General features: G+C 41.4%; 1 protein-coding gene across 1 annotated transcript in view; it reads right to left on the bottom strand.

Annotated features, from left to right (window-relative positions):
• The window catches only part of DDR2 (discoidin domain receptor tyrosine kinase 2), a 74,103-nt gene that overhangs the window by 28,670 nt on the left and 24,685 nt on the right, over positions 1–20,748 (bottom strand). The window contains exons 5-9 of the mRNA XM_029287316.1: positions 8,566–8,749; positions 7,785–8,028; positions 5,211–5,273; positions 2,361–2,491; positions 1,485–1,695 (exon numbers count right to left, since the gene is read on the bottom strand). Coding sequence (XP_029143149.1) covers positions 1,485–1,695; positions 2,361–2,491; positions 5,211–5,273; positions 7,785–8,028; positions 8,566–8,749 — 833 coding nt within the window. The remainder of the gene's footprint in view (positions 1–1,484; positions 1,696–2,360; positions 2,492–5,210; positions 5,274–7,784; positions 8,029–8,565; positions 8,750–20,748) is intronic.

Raw genomic sequence — 20,748 nt, forward strand, 5'->3', positions numbered from 1 at the left:
CTTCCTTTCTAGCAATACTCGATGGTGTTGTGTTAGAGCGCCACCTAGTGACGTAAGGCTTCCCTGCCAGTATATGCTCTCCTCCCCTGCACTCAGGCTTCAGCTCCAGGCAGCATTCGCTCCATAAGACGCACAGACATTTTCCCCCACCTTTTGGGGGAGAAAAAGTGCGTCTTATAGAGCGAAAAATACGGTATGTACACTTTTGAGAGAAGCAAAAAAATTTCATTTCTAATGTGTGCCAATGTGCCCACAGTAAAAAATAACAATAAAGATTATCATCCATCCATCTATCTGTCTGGTCTGTCTGTCTAAAAGCTATGATTTTTAAGAAAATAAATATTATGCCCCGAATCATATTCTATCTTTATTTTTTCCCCTTCCATGGCTTCAGGCCTATTTCTGCAATTCTAGACTCACTTGCATCATCTGAAACACACCCTGATGTACCTTTTTTCTTCAGTTATCCCATGACATTGTCTTCATGTCCCCAGTTCACGAGTGAGGCAGCCCTACGTGTTCTTCAGTTCTACTAGTGTTAAAGTATTGCTTCTCCCTTAAGGTGATAGCATCCAAAACCAGCAGTAAGTATGTCACCCAGTATATCAGGGGACAAGTCACATGAGTAGATGTCAGAGGGATTAAAGAGACACACAAAGAAATATGTCTTTCTGTCCCTGGTCAACCTTGTATGCCATCATTTGACTATTGCCTTCCTAAAAAGTGGGACACAACAGTGCTTAGCTGGTGGCCATCCAGATTTGCACAAGATAGAACTGCAGAGGTTCTCCTTGTGGGGGTTTGATAACTCTGCTCTAGCTGCATGCTTGATTTCTTTTCATAGCTTTCATTGAGCCATTAGCCTTATCACTGCAAATTTAAATGATGGTCTGTCAGAACTTTTCTCCTTAGCATAGACTGCTCAGCCAGCTATACAGAATTGTATAGCTAGAAACACCAGTTTAGGACAAAGCTAAAATAGTGGAATCCTTTGAACAAAATATATAGGAATCCAGAAGCCAGCATGTGCTGCCTAAGAGAAATCCTAAATAAAAGTGCTCTTTGTTACTCATCTCTCTTCATCATTTTCATTTTTTAAACAAAAATCATTTGGCTCAGAGTGTAACAGAATGGGCTGGGAAGAAATGAAACAGCCTAGATATAATAAAAAAGACTCTTCCAGTCCAGCCCCATCAGAACTATGATTGGCAGATGTTTCTTTTCCAATTGCAGCTGGTGACAGATAGAAGGGGATAAGCAACCCACAAGATTTGGTCAATCCATCCATCCATCCATCCATCCATCCATCCATCCATCCATCCATCTATCCATCCATCCATCCATCCATCCATCCATCCATCCATCCATCCATCATCTCATGCTGCACATGTATAATCACAACAGCCACATTTTCTTATCCTAGATTATTCTAGTAGAAGTGGGAATTTGTCCACAGTCTCTTTACACATATTGACCAATCTGACCTGCCTCATCTTCCCCTGAGATGAATTCAGGAAGCTTGTGGATCAATCGCGATGGTTCTTGATAGTCAGCTCCAAGGGGGAATATGCGGTCATAAGTGGAGTTTGATTCTTGTTCACTGGATGGTGTGGAGCTGCTGTGGTGGAACATATTGGATTCGCTGGGTAGAGAGAGACTCACAGTCATTTCATCATCCAGCATCCGGCGAGAGGCCTAGAAATCAAAAGAAAATTCATATGCTGATCATATTCACTATAAATTGATCAATGACAGAGTATATTATTGAGCAGATTCTAACATAAGGTGGCATCTCTGTTCAAATAATATTTATGTGAAACAACTTAGAAGCTTTCCATGGTACAGAGATTTGAATGGGTCACTTTTCGTGTTTGCGTACTCTTCTGTTCACATGTGTAGGATATTTGCAAACAGAAATTATGATATAAAAGAATAAAAAAAATACTTCATTGAATGCAATTAATTCTAGATGATATATTTAATATAGCACAACACCCTTAATAACTACATTACAGAGACAGGGGACATTTCCAACAGTCTTCACACATCTGAATTTATTTCAATCCAGATTTTGGGTTCAGAACAGAGTTGAAAAAAACTCGATGGCACATAATCAGTCAGTCACAATTAGGTCAAGACTCTTTGGGTGCATGAGGAACTATGTGTACATAAAAATATGCATGAGCATGCACATGCACGCACACACACACACATTTACTTCCCAATTTTTATTAATAACCTTTAAACCAGAAGTTAATTTCATTAGCCAATTTCAATAATAATATTGAGCTCTAGCCATTAAACCAGAAATTCACCTCATTTATGATATGGGCATTCCTGGCATCTGCCTGTAATCTTACCTTTTCTAACATCTTCTGCCAAAACTGCCTCCAGAGAATGATTACAATGATAGCCACAAGGATAAAGATGATTGCCACTAAACAGCCAATTAAGATGCGAGTGTTGCTGTCATCTACTTTGAGAGTAGGATCTGTTAGAAGAGACAAGGATAATTGTGTAGTGTAAGTTTTAGGTGAAATGATGAAAACAAAGACAGGATAGCCGCTAGCTGCCAATTCTTGTGGGATTTCATTCCTCTCTTCCTCCAAATTACCAGTAGTATTTTACCAGACATTTTAAAGTGCAACACAGTGTAAATGTCTATTACTGAACAGGATCCTGATGTCTATTTTGAAGCAAGTCTTTCTGTTATAAGAATATTACAATTTCTCATCAGTCATTGATAACATTTCCTTTTTGTGGGAGGTGGATGGCTATACAATTATACAATTTATATTATAAATTAAATAAATAATAGCAATAGCTATAGCATTTAGACTTATATACCGCTTCACAGTGCTTTGCAGCCCTCTCTAAGTGGTTTACAGAGTCAGCATATTGCCCCCAACAATCTGGGTCCTCATTTTACCGACCTCGGAAGGATGGAAGGCTGAGTCAACCTTGAGCCGGTCAGAATTAAAATCCTGGCAGTGAGCAGTGAGTTAGCCTGCAATACAGCATTCTAACCACTGTGCCACCACATAATAATAATGTGTAATTTATTATTTATTAACTAGAAAGATACAATTTTCTCTTACTATAATGATAACAGTTTTTTTAATGTGAATTTTTGAATTAAATAGATGACAATTACTGTACACAATCTATCACATAAGTAACAGCTGGACAAGCCACCAAGTGTAAAGAGATATTCAATTATTAATATCGAAATTAGTCCAATCATGCTAACACAGTGCTGGTGTTAGTATTAGTGATAAGCTAAAAACGGAACAGCATCATTCAAAATGTTCATTTTTATGTTCTTTGTTTGAAGCATAATTTCAGGTACTATTTTTATTTTTTAAATCCAGAAGCAACTTAGGGCCAAGACAGTTGACATACTATGCTTTACTGCATAAAATTGTCCTAAAATTAAGATATTTTTTTTAGAGAGGAAGTGTGTCCCTTTGAGTCAATTTTTGACTCCTTGACAACTGCTTGGACTAGTCCCTGCAGTTTTCTTGGCAAGATTTTTCAGAAGTAATTTGCTAGCATCTCCTTCCTGGGGCTGAGAGAAAGTGACTGGTCCAAGGTCATGCAACTGGTTTTGTGCTTAAGGTGGGGCTAGAATTCACAATCTCCCAGTTTCTATCCTGATGCTGTAATTATTGCATCAATCTGGTTCCCAAGATAACATCTGGAGACCCCTATTTAGCTACTAGATTTTGAAGATATGGCAGCGACCACTGCAGTTAAAAGCTTTACTGTTTTAGTTTAGCACTGGAAAGACTTTCCCTCAAGGACTGAACCTATGCTATTCTTTTGGCACCAAAAGGATCTTTTGTTATTAAGTTTTAAAATATTGTATGGGTTACCTATGTTTTACTGTATTTGTTAAATATTTTCTGGAACAATTCTATCTTCCAGGAATAAAAATAGAAGTATAGAAAGGAGCTGCATGGGAATCACATGGCTGTCCTTCTCAATTTGAGTCCTGGGAAAAAAATGCTTGTGGTTGACAGGGCTTATGTATGTGCCCACATACTCTCTGAAGCACTTTTTTTGCTTTCAAATTAAAACTACTTCATAATTACTGCTTATTCAATAAACCACCCTACTCCATTTTGTTTCAGAATCTTTTCTCAGCAGCTAAATCATTTGTCATGGTGGGGACAGGCCAAGGGAAAATGAGAAAAGTTAGTGTCTCCTTAGTTCTAGTAACTTCTGATGTCATAATTGAATGGAATAGATTTGTAAACTATATGTATAACATTGTGTTGTCTCTTTACATTTAATTTGTTAAGCATTTGATAGTTTACTTACCTCTCGGTATAGAAAACCTCTGTCTAAGGGCTATAAACCTTTCATGCAGGAATGGTTCCCAAGAAAAAGATAGATTTCCTTACAGAGGTGCGGAGAATTACTACTGAAGGTATCAGAAATAGTAAAGAACAGGAGCAAAATAGAAGTGAAAGACTGAAGGTGGTAAAGAAAAAGATTTTGGGAACCTAAATGACAATGACTTAAAGTTTGAATCCAGCAATTAGAATTAGAATTTCCTTTTTTGATAACAGAATCCCTACAATACCTTATAAGTTTGTATGTTTTCATATCTATATTTCTTTAATATATGGACATTGTTCTATTTTTCCTTTGTTAAGCTTTTTTCTGGTTTTATAAACATTATCCTATTACTACTCAGTTTTATACACAAACATGCACACTTAATTGCATACCCAATGACACTGATTCTGGGAATATCCATTAAGTATCTTTGAAAAGGTAGCCTGGACAACTAATTATTTTTCCTATGATGTTGCACATTTCAAGTTAACGCAAGAGTGGTGAACAATTCCTGAGACTTGTACTGAATGTTGGGAATGTAAGTAAATAAATTTATAGTTATAACCACAAGTCATAACATATAGCATGCCATATACTAAGAAAGTGCTATGAGTACTTCTGAAAAATGGCTGCCAAAGGGGACATATCAAATTTCAAAGCACCAATTTAGAAAAATATTCCCTTTCACCTTCAGTAGCATTCACTCTTGCCGGAAGAAACCTGCTACGAGGGGGGGATCCTGTATATAAACACACACACACACACACACACACACACACACACACACACAAATTTGGTGGCACTCAATAAAAATACATTTATGGATATTTGCTTAGAGATCCTGACATAGCAAGCCTCGTACATACCATAGGTAGTGGGAGTCATTGAAGACTCAGGAAGGGCTCCAGAATTGTTGTACATAGCTGTATCTAAGAAAAAAGAAAAAGAAAAAAGAAAACATTACTGATATTCATAGCATAGTAGAGACAATTGCAAACTTTTAGTTTAGACAGTAATCCAGTTTGAATGAGCTCAAGTATGTCAGATATCAAATCAAAGCTGTATGTTTCAAACTGCATCTGCCTTTGCAATGAATATGCTTGTTAGAAAAACAAAGTATAAAGGTATAAATGCACTGAATATAAATCTAATGTTTTCTTCAGGGACAAGTAAGGACTATGCATTATTACTGATAACAATATTCCATGTGCTAATTGAAGAGAATATGCAATCAAAAATAAAATAAATCTAGCAAACCGATTGCCAGTTCAAAACCTGGTGTGAATCTAGAAAGGATCTCTTGCAAAATTAAAAAACAACATCTGTCTCGGATTCTTTTGATATCTGTGATCAGCATTAAAGCTTCAGATTCTGACAAACTGGAAGCACCATTACAGTTCTAAGATTAAATTGAATTAAATTGAACTAAAAAGGAAAGAAAGAAAGAAAGAAAGAAAGAAAGAAAGAAAGAAAGAAAGAAAGAAAGAAAGAAAGAAAGAAAGAAAGAAAGAAAGAAGGAGGAAGGAAGGAAGGAAGGAAGGAAGGAAGGAAGGAAGGTAGGTAGGTAGGTAGGTTTAAGGTTTAATCAGTGGAATCTAGGATTCTTTTTTTTTCCAAAAAGAGGGACAAGTTCCTTTCCCAATAGGTTGTCTTTAAATACCTTAATCTAAGAACTTTAGAATGTAATTTTCTTTAATTACAGTCTAAAATAGAATCATCTTATTGTGTTTTTATTCACAACTCAGTAATCTGACTACATAAACTTTATTACACTGAAGAGATTTATGCTGGAATTTAAACTAAAAAATGTGTGTCAAATATTTTATATCATATTAGTTTAATATTTTCTGTAATATTACACTAAAATATTACATTTATGAGGAAACAAATAAATTATTATAATAATATTAATAATAAACAGCAACTAGAAATCTCTACTTATTTTGCTAAGTATGACAATTATTTACCCACACGTATTGCTTACTTTCAACAGTCTAATAAAGATGGTGAATTCTTGATCCACAGACTACATGCAATTCTGTAGCCCACCTAAAATATCCAAAGAGGACTGAGCAAACTTTGGCAGCAAAATGGCCACATTTTCATGGTGCAATTTTAGCTCACTTCAGAATGTTAGGAGAATTTCACCGAGTATTAGAGCCACTTGCCACCCTAATGAATCTTGCTTTTATTCCTACAATTTAAAATCTCAGATCAAAGAAGAAACATGAGGCTGAAAGTCTGTGTTGTGGTTTCTCATACTTTAGCATTTGTCTACCTCTTCCCTGAAAGATGGGGCCATAACTTGGAAGGGAGACTTTTGTTCCAATGTTCACTTTGGAGTCTGCCTAGGTAAGAGATCTAAAGTTTCATAAATGTGAAGAGAAGGTTTGATAAGTATCTATGGAGATTCTCAGTCATCCAGGTCATAGCTATCCCAAAGATGCTTTTTCACGAGGCAACTGGACTTTCTTATTGTTCTTTGAAGACGTTTCGCTTCATATCCAAAAAGCTTCGGCTCTGAGAAGCTTCTTGGATGAGAAGCAAAATGTCTTCAAAGAAAAACAAGAAAGTCCAGTTGCCCTGTGAAAAAGCATCTTTCGGATAAGGTTTGATAAGGTTTTCCTCCTCTGAGGTAACGCCATCTAGAGAGACCCCTCAAAATGAGTCTTCCTAGTGATGGCTCCTTTCTATGCAACCACTTACTTCCAGTTATCCACTCCACCTTCTTATTGAACTTCCAAAGGGCTGCAAAGGCTGTTCAAGAAAATATACGGGGAAATGAAGGTTTAGTCTATCTTTGTGGATGGTTCTATTATAATATGGTGATTGGGGATGTTTTGTCCAACTAAATTTTTTAAACCCTCTGTTATGGCTTTGTTTTCCCAACTGCTCAGAGCCTGTGGGAATTAAGCAATATAGAAGCCTCAGCAAGCAAATAAATATAGGAAATTTCCTATCAACGTTGATTAAAAACAGTGACTGCTATCTATGGAAGCCTAGCAAGTATGAGACATGTCAGACTGACCTGCATGCTGAGCATCCATTGGAATGCCTAGTTCAGCAAATTCTTTGTACAACTCAAAAGGAAAAACTGTTTTGGTCTACATTATTTACTAAAACATTTTCCTATTTTGTCTCCTTGAGAGAGCCAAAGATCTTGGGGGAAAATGCTGTTGGCAAGGCAAGATAGTAACATCGCAGTAGCCCTAATTGTTAGAATCCAATATAAAATCCACCATTGTTGTCTGTGAACCACACAGAGTCACTTAGGTGATGATATAGAAATTTGATAAATAAATAATCTGTAACTTTATCTCCAGAGTTTATTGATAAGTAACATCTCAGATGAGGCTATCTCTGCCCCTATCGTGTATTAATATATCAGTGATTTTAGTATATTACATTCCCTTTAACACCCTGAATTCCCTTCATCATACCTGACTGGAAGGTAATCTCACTGAACATCATCCAGGTATCAGCAAAGTAGAACTGGCATTTGATGGCATTAGCCATCCGATGGAAAAGGGGTACTGTCACAAAGCGAGCACTGGGATTGACATCATCTAGTACCAGTAACGAGGAGATGGTGTTTGGTTCCCATTCATTTGCATCAGAGCGGAAGTAACACTGCACCTCCTTGAAAATCTTTACTCCTTTGGCAAACATATTATTGCAGTGAACCTGCGTAATAGAGATAGATGTTCTATAAACCAGTCATGTTTATTTTCCTCTGAAACCATGATGTGTCCCAACTGTTTCCGTTTTTTATTTTTTACAGATGTGATTGCTCCGTGTGCAACTATAAGATATGCTGGAATATATAATGTGCCCCTAATTTCCAGATGAGAGTCAGCCTGCCTGTGAAATGGCAAGTTAGGAAAGCAAATTTATATAATTCAAGGGTTTCAATTCACCTCTATTCCAGCTTGGTATTCATGCTTATGGGAACAACACACTAATATGCCCATGGTTCCTGGGATATTCTGAATTCACAGGAATGTTGCTAGGTGAGCAAATTCATTATTTTCTGTTTTCATTTGTTTTCATTTTTTTAATTGCACATAAACAAAAAAATACTATATAGAGATAAGGAGTTAGTGAAAAAGATAGGTATCATTTTGGATAGAGAGGATCCTTCAACTCTCCATGCACTCTAAATAGTATTTAGTTGGCAACCTGAAAGGAATTCTGAATGCATCTTCAATTTTGACAACTAACCTTCATGGTGGTGAAATTTCTGATTCGGTCAAATTCAAAGGTGATTTCCACATGTCCATTTGTGGTGCTCTCATTGCTCCAACCAACATAGTCATAACCAGGCCATACATAATATTCATGGCTCTGGCTGAAATCATCCAAGCCAGAAACCCCATCTGTTAGTTGCCCTAATCCTTCTGTCATGCTGATGGCAGACATTTGAAAGGAAAAAAAAGAGAACAAGATTAGCATTTCCTTACTGAATTTCAACAAAATTAGTTTGTCCAAAACTGGCAGCGAAATGGGATTTTTTCAACAGCAATTAAAATGGGATAGAGTGGTAGGCTGATTTAGCAGAAGCAGAAGTTGAAGCATGGAATCCTCAGTGGAAAGTCTATTTTGGATAAAGATAGAGGGAGCAAATTCCCTGGTCAAACAGCACTTCTTTGTCCACGTTGAACTTAGTAAGTTTTGATTTCAACTGCAGCTACTCATAAGTCTTCATATGACAAAGATACTACAAACATTTTTTGGAAATTCAAACATCTGTCAGTGGTTAGCTTTAGATATGCTAAAAAGAAATAATATAAATATATTCAGCTATGAAGGATTATACTCAGTTTCTTAAATATCTTAACAATTAATTACATTATTAATTTGGAAAAAAGTTCCACATGAATAAGGTAAAGCAGGGATTTTATGAAATGATACATGAGACTCAATGCTAGACACACTTTATTATTTTTGTTATCATTTTATTATTCAGTTTGTGTCCTAACTTTTTACTCAAGCAAGTAGTCAGATGATTAACCACTTAAACAAATTAAAAATCCAACATGCTAAAACAAAATTAGTGCTAAAACTAATTAGCATGGACAACTTTAGTACTAAAACCAGTGGTGGGATTCAGCCGGTTCGCACCACTTCAGCAGAACCGGTAGCTAATTTTTTGTTGCCCAGGCCCAGAATGGACTTCCGGAAGCGGCATCCACATAGACAACCGGTTGTTCACATATTTGAATCCCACCACTGACTAAAACTAATTAACATGGATATTAACTGGAATGGGATAATAGACTCCCCAACTTAGCAAGTGCTAAGCCATTTCGGGCTTTAAAAGCTAGAAGTAACCAATGCAGACCTTTTAGTAGAGACATCATATGATCCTTGAACTAGTAAGCAGACTTTGTAAACAGTAAAAAAAACAGTAAAAATCCTTTGTAAACAATATTGCGGTAGATGAAAGAATATAGTGGTACAAAAGGAGAGACGGTTACTGAATTCTTATAACTGATTTTGATATAGATTTCTAAGGCCTATTCAAAGGAGTATAAATTCTGGATGCAGAAGAACTCAGGATCAATTCTTGCCATACACAAGTACAATTACAGGGAGAGAAACATTTATCTGAAATCCTGGAAGTATTGCTCATTTTACACTAGGTCATTTTTAATTGCACCTGCTGGGCAGTATATTACATCAGTATTGGTTTAATCTGCCACCTCATTGAGGAAACCAGACTTGTTTCTTTTTTGAAATAAGCCAGGAGAAATACCATAGTTTACTCTATGCAATTTTGTTTGAACCTGGGAAAACCAGCTGTTATAGTTCATTAAAAGATTTATCTTTTGCCTCTGGGTTACTTTAGTGATAAGCTTTTTGTATTCCAGATACAAGAGACAATTATTCTATCCAAAGGAAGATGGGAAATGCAAATAACAATGGCAAAAGAAAAGCAATGAAGAGAAGAAGAAAGAAGAAGAAGCCCAAGAAGCATCAAAAGAAGAGTTCTGGTCAGCGAACAACTTCCAGATGTTCTAAATAGAGGAACTGCTATCACATAAAAATAGCCAAGAATGATAAGAAATTAAGAGTAATAGTTTGTAGAGGAAAATTCAAGGAGACAGCAATAACAAATAAGAATAAAAAATCCTTTTGGTTTCCCCCAAGCTGGCCCTTCAAACTTCTGATCAGAGAGTAAGTTTCTTGTTGCATCCTAATAGTGTGACTCTACACATTTCTGTAACTGAAATGAATAACAGCACCACAGACGGACAATAATTCATTCCCCCAGTCAACTTTAGAGTCCATCCCAGCAACTTGAGAGGAATTATATGGCTGCTCCCCAGTCATACTTGAGGTAAGATAACTTCATTCCTTTTTATACATATTACTTTTTCATTGTGGGACATTAGTATTAAAAAGTTGTTAACGAGACTTCAAGTAATTAATTTTTATGGTTTTAAAAATGGCTACATATGCCCCTTACTGAATCTTGGGAAGCAACCTGCACCTGGGTGGGAGAGATACTGTTTGTAACACTATCAATCAACCACAGATAATTTGCCTTCCACAGACATTTTCAAGGTTAAAAGTTACCAAACAGTTTGGTAGAGCAGGATGAAAGTGGGGATAGAAAGACAAAGAAAAAAAATGGTGCAGTCTTTTTTGCCCTCTCCCCAACTAAAGACATTAAAAAGCATTCTTATAATAGCTATAACAGAATCATTTTAAATGACTGCATCCATACACATGAAAATGATCAAATTGTATTTTTAATAATGTATTAAACCAATGTAGATCAAAGGCTCCACCAAATTAATAAAGGCGACTTAGCAGTCCAAACAATTTTGGGTGGGTTGAAGCATAATAGAATTTACTGACAGTGAGAATGATCCAGAGGAGGACCACTTTTTAGTGCTCAATGATTTATCAGTATACTCCATTGCTGTTTACAAATACTCACAAATTAATAAAATTGATTTGACAGCTAAAACAAATATGCCACACTGTGAGCCACAGAAAAACCTATGGCTGAAAATACGCTAGAAATTTTTTTTAGCCAGGCCTCCTAGTCATCAAGCTCAAGTTACTACAAAGGATTGTTTGAGTGACGTTATGGTATTGAATGTTGATAGGAAACCTTTTCATATTTCCTGAAGCTCAAGATAAAGTAGATGGAAAATGCTATAAAGTGAGCTTTCCCCCCCCCCGCAGACATTAGTAGAAACATGGTTATGTCCAATGTCAAGTTACAAAGATTTATTTTTTTAAGACTGCCATAGTGCTTCTAGCTTGCCTACAGTTGCAAGGGGGGAGGGAAGAGCTTGGGATCCACAGGTGTTCCCTATCAGTGTGAGAGCCGAGGCCACTGAAGGGATGTTTTGGTGAACCTAAGTTTTCTTCTCATAACAAATGCTGGAAGACTAATTGGTCAATGTGACCTGAACTGTAAGAGAGGGGAGGGAAAGTTTTACTCTTTTTTAATTATCTGTTTCCCATCATATTTCCCGCTGATGACCCTCTATGACAGCAAGAGCGAGGGGGAGGACAACCCGATGGTGAGTGGACCTGTCAAACATCTTGAAGTTAGAGTGGACATTGCAGCATCCCGCTCAGGGGCAGGGGTGGTGGTAAAAGCCCTCATAGATTCGGGTAGCACCCGTTATCTTATTAGCCAATCTGCAGAGCAGAGGCTAGGTCTTCATGTGAGGAAGCTTAGAAGGCCTGTGAATTTTGAGCAGGTCAATGGCACGCTTGATAGGAGGCAAAGCAGCTTCCCATTTGACAGAGTTGGTGCAACTAGAATTTGGGGACCACCGAGAGACTATCCACTTTATGATGGCCCAAAGATGGCAGAGGATATGATCCTAGGCCTGGCTTGGTTAGCAAAGTGGGTCCTCCAGATCTATTGGGAAAAAGCCTCTAAATGAATGACTATGAGGAAGCAGGGCTCGAGTCCCCCTGACAAGAAAAAAGAGCAGCCAAAGAAGGCGTGAGCGGTGGGCGAGAAAAACTCCTGAGCGCAGCAAGGGAGCATCAGAGAAGGGGGAGGAGCAGGAGTCTGTCCCAAAGGAGTACGAAGACCTCATGGAGGCATTCAGCAAGAAAGAATGTGACATCCTGCCTCCTCACCGCCCCACAGACTGTGCTATCAAGATCCTGCCCGGAGTGAAGCTCCCTAAACTGAAAATGTATTCCATGACTCCAAAGGAGCTGAAGGAGCTGAGGGACTACATTGATAAGAATTTAGCGAGGGGGATTATCCAGGCAGTGAAATCTTGAGTAGCAGCACCAGTACTATTTGAAGAAAAGAAAGATGGGTCACTGAGATTATGTGTTGGATTAACAGAGTGTGCGTGGAAAACATGTACCCCCTCCCTATCCATGAAAAGACATGTTGGGGCACTTGGCCAAAGGAAAAATATTCACAAAATTAGATCCGAGGGAGGCATACTATCGGGTAAAAATCAAGGAACGTGACAAGTGGAAGACTGCCTTCAACTGTCCCCTTGGGAGCTACCAATTCTACAGATGCCTTTTGGACTATGCTGAAATGCTCAAGGTACTAGATAAGCATTTATATGAAGGGGTTTTAGTGTACCTAGATGGCATCCTCATTTACACTGAGACCATAGACAAACAAGTGAAACTCGTGTGACAGGTGCTGGAACAGCTATTGGACGCTAAGCTGTATGTTAAGCTGTCAAAATGCGAGTTTCACAAATCCAGCCTGGACTACTTGGGCTACCATGTGTTGTGCGAGGGGATGGAGATGACCCAGGAAAAGTGAAAACCATCTTGGAGTGGCAAGACCCTCATACCTGCAAACAGCTGCAGAGTTTCCTAGGGTTTGCAAATTTTTACAGACAATTCCTCCCCTCCTTCACCACAATTGCCTTACCAATTACTGAGCTGTTGAAGACTGGAAAAGGGGGAAAAGCCCCAACCAAATTAGTCCTTGAACTGGACAATGGAATGCCAAGCAGCATTCAAAAAATTGAAGGGGCTGTTTGCAGCTGAGCCAGTATTAAAACACCCAAACCCAAAGAAGCCATTTGTGATCCAGGCAGATGCCAGTGATGTGGCTATGGGAGCAGTCCTCCTCCAGCGAAATAAAGAGGGAAACTTATAGTCATGCACGTACATGTCCCACAAGCTAAATGACACAAAGCAACAATGAGTTGTGTGGGAGAAAGAGGCTTTTGCAGTGCAGTGGATGCTACTAACATGGAGACAATTCCTGGAGGGAAGCAAAACCCCATTTGAGGTGTGGATTGACCATAAAAACTTGGAAGCCCTGAAGACCCCCCGCAAGCTTTTCCCTAAGCAAGTTCGATGGGTGCAATACTTCAAAAGATTTGATTTTTAATTAAAATATATTCCGGGGGGGGGGATTTCTTTGCTGATGCCTTGTCTCACATGCCCCAGTACAAAAGCACTTGGGAAGAGGTGGTGAGCTGCATTGTTCCCACCAGCAGCAAGCAGCACAAGCCACGACCAGGTGGCAAGAGAAGAAAAGGTTTTTGCTCAACAACAGAAGCAAGAGCTACAAACTGACATGTGGTTTGCAGCCCATCAAAGAGATCTGACCACAAGAGAGGGGCTGGCATGGAAGGGAGACAAACTATAAGTCCCAGACACCCTGCGACTGCAAGTCCTGCAATACAGTCACGACTCTAAGCAGGCTGGCCAGTTTGTTTTTTTTAAAACATTACACCTCATTAATTGCCAGTTTTGGTGGCCAAAGATGAAGAAGGACATTGAGAACTATGTGAAGAGCTATGCAACTTGTGCAGCCAGTAAGAGGCTACCAGGGAAGAGCCCAGGACTGCTACAGCAAGTGGCTGACCAGCTAGACCCTGGGAGGAGATAGCCATGGACTTTATAGTGGATCTGCCAGAGAGTGGGGGGAGCACTGTGATTTGGACTATGATAGACCTCTTCTCCAAGCAGGCTCACTTCATTGCATGTCCTGGACTCCCCTCAGCCCAAAAGCTAGTGAGAAATTTTGTGCAGCAGATCTAACGATTGCAGGGAGTGCCTAAGCACATCATTTCAGACTATGGGGTCTAATTTACTGCTAAGTTCTGGAGGGAATTTGTGAGGATCTTCCCAGGGGCTCAGTTCCACTTTCCATCCGAGTACGAATGGAACCGCAGAATGAGCCAACGCAATAGTGAAACAGTACCTGCGTTGCTATGTCAACTGCCAGCAAACAAACTGGGCAGAGCTTTTGCCATTTGCAGAGGTAGCTTTTAACAATGCAGTGCACAGCAGCACTGGTTTCACCCCCTTTAAGTTAGCCATAGGAATGGAATTTGTGCCAATATCAGAGTGCCCTCAGGGGGCCCCCTCCTCGAGCACCTTGAGTAAATGGGTGCATTCGTTCCAGCGTGCAAAGAAGGCTTTAACTAAAGCGGCCAAAAGTCAGAAAAAACAAGTAGATAAGAAGTGAGGCATTCCATGTAGGAGATAAAGTGTATCTGTCTACTAACTATCTTAAGTTGAGACAAACTTTCAAGAAGTTAGGGCTGAAGTACATAGGTCCTTTCCCCATCATAAAAGTCATTAATCCGGTGACAGTAGAACTTAAACTACCAAGGATATTGGGTAAAGTGCACCCAGCATTCCACTGCAGCTTACTGAAACCATACAGGGGATCCATAATGAGACTAGTAGGGAAAGCAGCCCCAGCCCCAATAATGGTAGAGGGGGAAACACATTATGAGGTCAAAAGAATCCTCAATTCCAGAATCCACAAAGGGAAGTTGCAGTACTTAGTCCAATGGGAGGTTTATTCGATGTCAGAAGCTAGATGGCTAACAGCTCATCACGTAAAAGTGGATCATTTGGTAAAGTGATTCCACACTAAGTACCCCTGGAATCCGGGGTCAGTACAAGAGAAAGATTAACAAGCAATAATATGTATACCTTTTTGTTTTCCAGGTTCCCTCATCTCTGTAGAGGGGCAGCCCATCAAGCTACGAAGATTTATTTTTTTTAGGACTGCCATAGTGCTTCTAGCTTATCTATAGTTGTGAGGGGGGGGGAGGGAAGAATTTGGGATCCACAGGTGTTCCCTATCAGTGTGAGAGCCAAAGTCACTGAAGAGATGTTTTGGCAAACCAAACTTTTCTTCTCATAACAAATGCTGGAAGATTAATGTATTAATGTGACCTGAACTGTAAGAGAAGGGAGGGAAAGTTTTACTTTTTTAATTATCTGTTTTCTGCCATATTGGCAGAGCTAGCTTTCCTTTATCATACCGGTATGCTATATCTCATAAAGTTTACATTAGAGATCACCAAGTCTCCAATGTTTTATTTGTTGGGCTTTTCAGCTGGAACTTGACATCCAAGTGAGAGAGATGCTGATATAGTCTTGCAAATGTATGAAAAACATGGTAGGATCTCCCCAAATGTGTTAATCAGGTTCTAATTATATAATCTCCAGATGGCACCACTTCTTAAACAAGTTACACTACAGAGCAGTCACTCTTGTGTATTTTAATATCCTTCTTACAATTTCTTTATGGGAGATGCCCCTCAGTCAAAGTTTATTGTCAGGTCCCAAACTGTTCCCTATTTTACTTACCTTCCTTCTGTCCTTCCATCTTTGAGACCTGCCATTTTGTTGCGGGAGGGGGGAACCCAGCGTTACTTGCAGGTTTGTATTTGCTTGCCAGTTCTGTTTCCTTTTCCTGATTGCCATGGGGAGGGGTATGGTAGCTCTCCAAAGACGAGCATGATGAGCCAGAGGTCAGCGAAGCCAGGAAGTTGCATACCAAAAGCAACAGCTGATCGCCCTGAGATGCCAGCTGATTGGATACAATTCAAATCCCCACACGGCTTTGGTGGGAGGGGTTTTACGGCTTGGGTGACTAAACGGTGTTAACGAACTTTTACCTCAGACCTCGCCTTGATCCCCCACTGTTACTGATCCCCAAATAAAAGAATCCTGTTTGAAGCAGTAATTGCCTCAAGAGTCAAATTCTTGGGAGAACAGCTGAAGTGGGATGTTACAGAAGGTGAGGTCTGCATAATGCTCAACCCGGAGATGCAACTGCACTACAGGGGGGAGCCGCAACTATTTCAGGAATGGAGGAGTTCCCATCAGAGAAATGGTCCAGAGACCTCTAACAATCGAAAGGTGAAGAAGGCCTCTCCAGGGAGATGGAAGGGACTGTGCCATCCAATGAAGGGGACCGAGCCAGATGGTCCCTTGGAGTCGGTAAATCCAAAGGTTGGGAAGAGAGAGACTCAAATGTTACCCTGAACTGAGGGGGGAGGAGAAAGAAGAAAAAGGGGTCCATCCCTGCCCCCTGGGACAGAAGGGGGGGAAGGAGGAACCAAAACCAGAAATTATGGAGGCAGTAATGGAATACGTAAGAAAAGCCTTAGATGAATTCAAATTACAGCTAGAGGAGGGCCAGAAATCCGAGGCAGAATCGGGGGGAGAAGAGTTAGAGGTTGAGGATTTGGCGACCAGAGAGGGAGGGGCCACAGCAGCCCAGACCACAGCCCAGTACTCGGGGTGTCAAACTCAGGCAACTAGAGGGCAACTGTTTCAGCCAGCAGAAGCAAAACCGGTCCCAATTGGGGCAAAATTTGATGGGAACCCAAAACAGCTGGGGTTCTTCCTTGCACAGGTGTTCACGTATATGCAGATTTATGGGAGAATGTTACCTACTGATGTGGAGAAAGTCTGGGTGGTCACGCTAGCCCTGGAAGGGGCAGCCGCTGACTGGATGGTCACCCTCTATAACTGTAACGCACCTGAACTGCGAAATTTTAATCAGTTTATGACTGCACTCCACAGACACTTTGAAGACCGACTAGCTGATAAAAAAGCCTGGGAGCATATAAAAACAGTAAAGCAGGGCAGACGACCAGTAGCAGAGTATATGGAGGAGTTTAGAGAATTAGCTAGCCGCCTCCATTGGCCAGAGGACATCCTGGTAAGCTGCTTCCAGGATGGACTTAATGAGGACCTCTACAATGCCTGTGTAGCCCGTGGGGCCCCAGGGCAGTTATATGACTGGTGCCTGCTGGCGGAAGAGGTAGAAATTGATCAATGTAAGTACTTACACAGCCCGGTGAAGTTAAATTTCACCCCACACTCAGAAAACTGAAGGGAACCCATACGAGCACCACCTATCTCACCCCGGAGCACTACCTGTTTTAAATGTGGGAAAGAAGGGCATTGGGCCACAGAGTGTCAGGCAAAGATGCCTACAAGGAGGGGCAATTGTCTGTCAGGTGGTAGACCCTTGCGAACCCCGCCACACCCTAAAGAGACCGCCATGAGGGCCGCCGAAGCCACCAAGGTTCCTTGGGGCCAAGAAGGTTGAGCTACTGCCCCATGTTTCGAGGATCCCAGAACTGTGGAAGATGAGGAAGAGCATGACCCATTGATGAGTGGGCCAATCAATCCAATAACGGTACCTGTAGAACTGTCTATCCCGGGTACGGGAAGGACCGTGAAACTAGCCGCCTTACTAGACTCAGGCTGCACTTGGTACATGATTGGCCCAGAACTAGTTAGGAAAATGGGAGTTCCCCTTAGGAGACTAAAGACTCCGATCACATTTCGCCAATTGGATGGTTCAGTCACAGGTGGGATGCCTGCCAGCTTTGCCACTAGTCCCTTACATATCAACCTAGGAAGCCACACAGAAACTCTAGCTTTTATTGTGGCACCTGGAATGGAATGGCCACTAGTCTTGGGGCTAACGTGGTTAAGAAATTGAAACCCCATAGTGGACTGGAGGGAGGAGAAACTCAGATTCCAGAAAAAAGAGACTCTAAACCCCTGTTATGATCTTGACAAGTGGGGTGAAATGAAACGGGAGTTTACCGCTGCTCTTACTGAGCCAGAGAGGTAGAACCTACCAATGGAGTACAGAGATTTGGCTGAGGCATTCAGTGATCAGAGGGTGGACAAACTTTCCCCTCATCGACCCACAGACTGCGTGATTGAAATCATCCCAGGGGTGAAGTTACCAAAGCCAAAAATGTACTCCATGACCCCTAGGGAACTGGACAAACTAAAAAACTTTATAGATAAGAATTTAGAGTGGGGGTCATTGAGCCTACCAAACCTCGAGTGGCAGCCCCTGTGTTATTCCGCAAAAAAAAAATGATGGCTCTTTTCATCTCTGCATAGACTATAGGAGCCTCAATACAGTCTGCATGGAAAATGTATATCTGTTACCGTTGATGAAGGATATGCTAGCACACCTGTCGAAGGGCAGAATTTTCTCAAAGCTTGATTTAAGGAAGGCATACTACCACATAAGAATTAGGGAAGGAGACAAGTTGAAGACCATGTTTAACTGCCCCCTGGGATGCTTCCAGTTTAGGGTGCTCCCATTTATGACAGCTTATTGGGGGTGGCAATTGTCTTTGTTATTTTGTATCCGGGGGAAGGGAATTTAGTTTTTGGGTTCAACTATGTAGTGCCGATACCTTGTTTCCCAAATAAGTTCTTTTGATGGGTTTCATCTATCGAAGCCATGACATTAACCCCAAAACTACATTTTATACCTTAACCACCTTGGGGTCCTGAGCTCCAGTCACTTTCCCTAAGTTGAGAGATAGGCTGACAAAGACTTGGGGAAGATCTCAGCATGGAGAAGGAAGAAGCACCTGAAACCAGCATCCTGGTCATGGTTGTTGCCTCAACGGAGAAAGCGCAAGCCAGCACACGGAGGAGAAAGAGACGCTTGAAGCCTTAAAGCAGGGGGAAAGACCAAAGATGCAAGAGTTGACCTGGTCATCAGAGCGGACCCTGCCCAGTGGAGACTCCAAGCACCTCGAGGCAACCCTGCCAATGGCAAGTTCTTCAAAAGCATCCGAAGCCAACCTGCAAGCAGGAGCCTCTCAAGAATCACATTCCCCGGACTGTTGGAGAACCAAGAAATTGGCAAGCACTGAGGACTTTGGAGAATGGAAGTACCTGTCCGCAGTCCGTAGCCAATTAGTGGAGAAGTTGGTAGAGAGATTCAAGGGGCTAGAGGTGAGGAGTGGGGAACAACTTTCTTACTCTCTGCATGCAAGTGATCATGATGATCAGTGGAGCAGACACCAATCTGTGCCTTAAAAAAGCCTCAGCCCCACCTATGGAGCGCAAGTGGCTTCTCCGTCCTCAAAGCCACCAGCATTAACCTCCAGCCCCATGGGAAAGGACAGTCCCAGCCGCCCACTCTGAACACGGCAGTCTGAGATGTCGTCGCTCCTCCAGAACTCCAGAGCACTGCTCATGACACAAGAGCCCCAGCCAGCAGAGGAGCCCTGGTCCACGTCGGTCATCGCAATCTCTCGACAGACACCATCGCTGTGACAGCTCCAGATGGCAGGATTATGATGACAGCCCCGACGAACAGTCCCACTACTAAAGCCTGAGCCAACAGCGGGCAGCCGGAGTCCGGATTGCCACAAGTACCCTGAGAGCCCTGACCATTGCTACTATCGGTCACACAGCCCTGTGCATCACTGTCGGTGCCGCCCAAGCCCGAGGCTCACGCAGGGAGGAGACTCGGATGTGAGTGTTCAACAAGGTTTAATATAATAGCTGCATGACCTATTGGCCAGGCAGCAACAGGTCGGAGCGCCGCAACCGTTGGGGCCCCTGCAGCAATTTGGGATGCCGCAGCCACCGCCGCTGGGAGGTCAGCAACAGGTGGGAGTGCAGCAGCAGTGGGGTTGGCAACAGCCCCTAAATATGCAACAGCTGCTGGGGGGCCTGCAGCAACTTGGGATGCTGCAGCCACCATTGGAAAATCAGCAGCCGTTGGGGGTGCAACAGCCGCAGCAGGGAGGTCAGCAACCTCTGGGAATGCAGCTGCACTGGGGGCAGCAGCCCATGATGGCACCACCCCTTAGAGCAACTTTTGATGGTGATCTGGAGAAGCTGATCTTCTTCCCCAATCAAGTACGTTCCCACGTGAATCGCAGTGCCAATTTTTACTCAAATCCAGCTGCTACGGTCGCGGCCAATTTGGAAGGGGAAGCGTCTGAGTGGCTAAACCAGTGGTTCTCAACCTTCCTAATGCCTAATTCCTCATGTTGTGGTGACCCCCAACCATAACATTATTTTCGTTGCTACTTCATAACTGCAATTTTGCTACTGTTATGAATAGTAATGTAAATATCTGATATGCAGATATGTTACGAATTGAACATAATTAAAGCTTAGTGATTAATCACAAAAACAATATAGAAATGTTCGCTGGAGAAGCTTACTCTTCCTTGCTCAAAAATGTTGGGAGGGAGGGAAGGGGAAGGAAGGAAGGAAGATTGAAGGGGAAAGGAAGGAGATGGAGAAGGAAGGAGATTGAAGGGGAAAGGAAGGAAGGAAGGAAGGAAGGAAGGAAGGAAGGAAGGAAGGAAGGAAGGAAGGAAGGAAGGAAGGAAGGAAGGA

This window comes from Protobothrops mucrosquamatus, unplaced genomic scaffold, assembly GCF_001527695.2.
Source record: "Protobothrops mucrosquamatus isolate PMUCROS unplaced genomic scaffold, P.Mucros_1.0 scaffold_294, whole genome shotgun sequence".
In the NCBI taxonomy this organism is placed as follows: Eukaryota; Metazoa; Chordata; class Lepidosauria; order Squamata; family Viperidae; genus Protobothrops; species Protobothrops mucrosquamatus.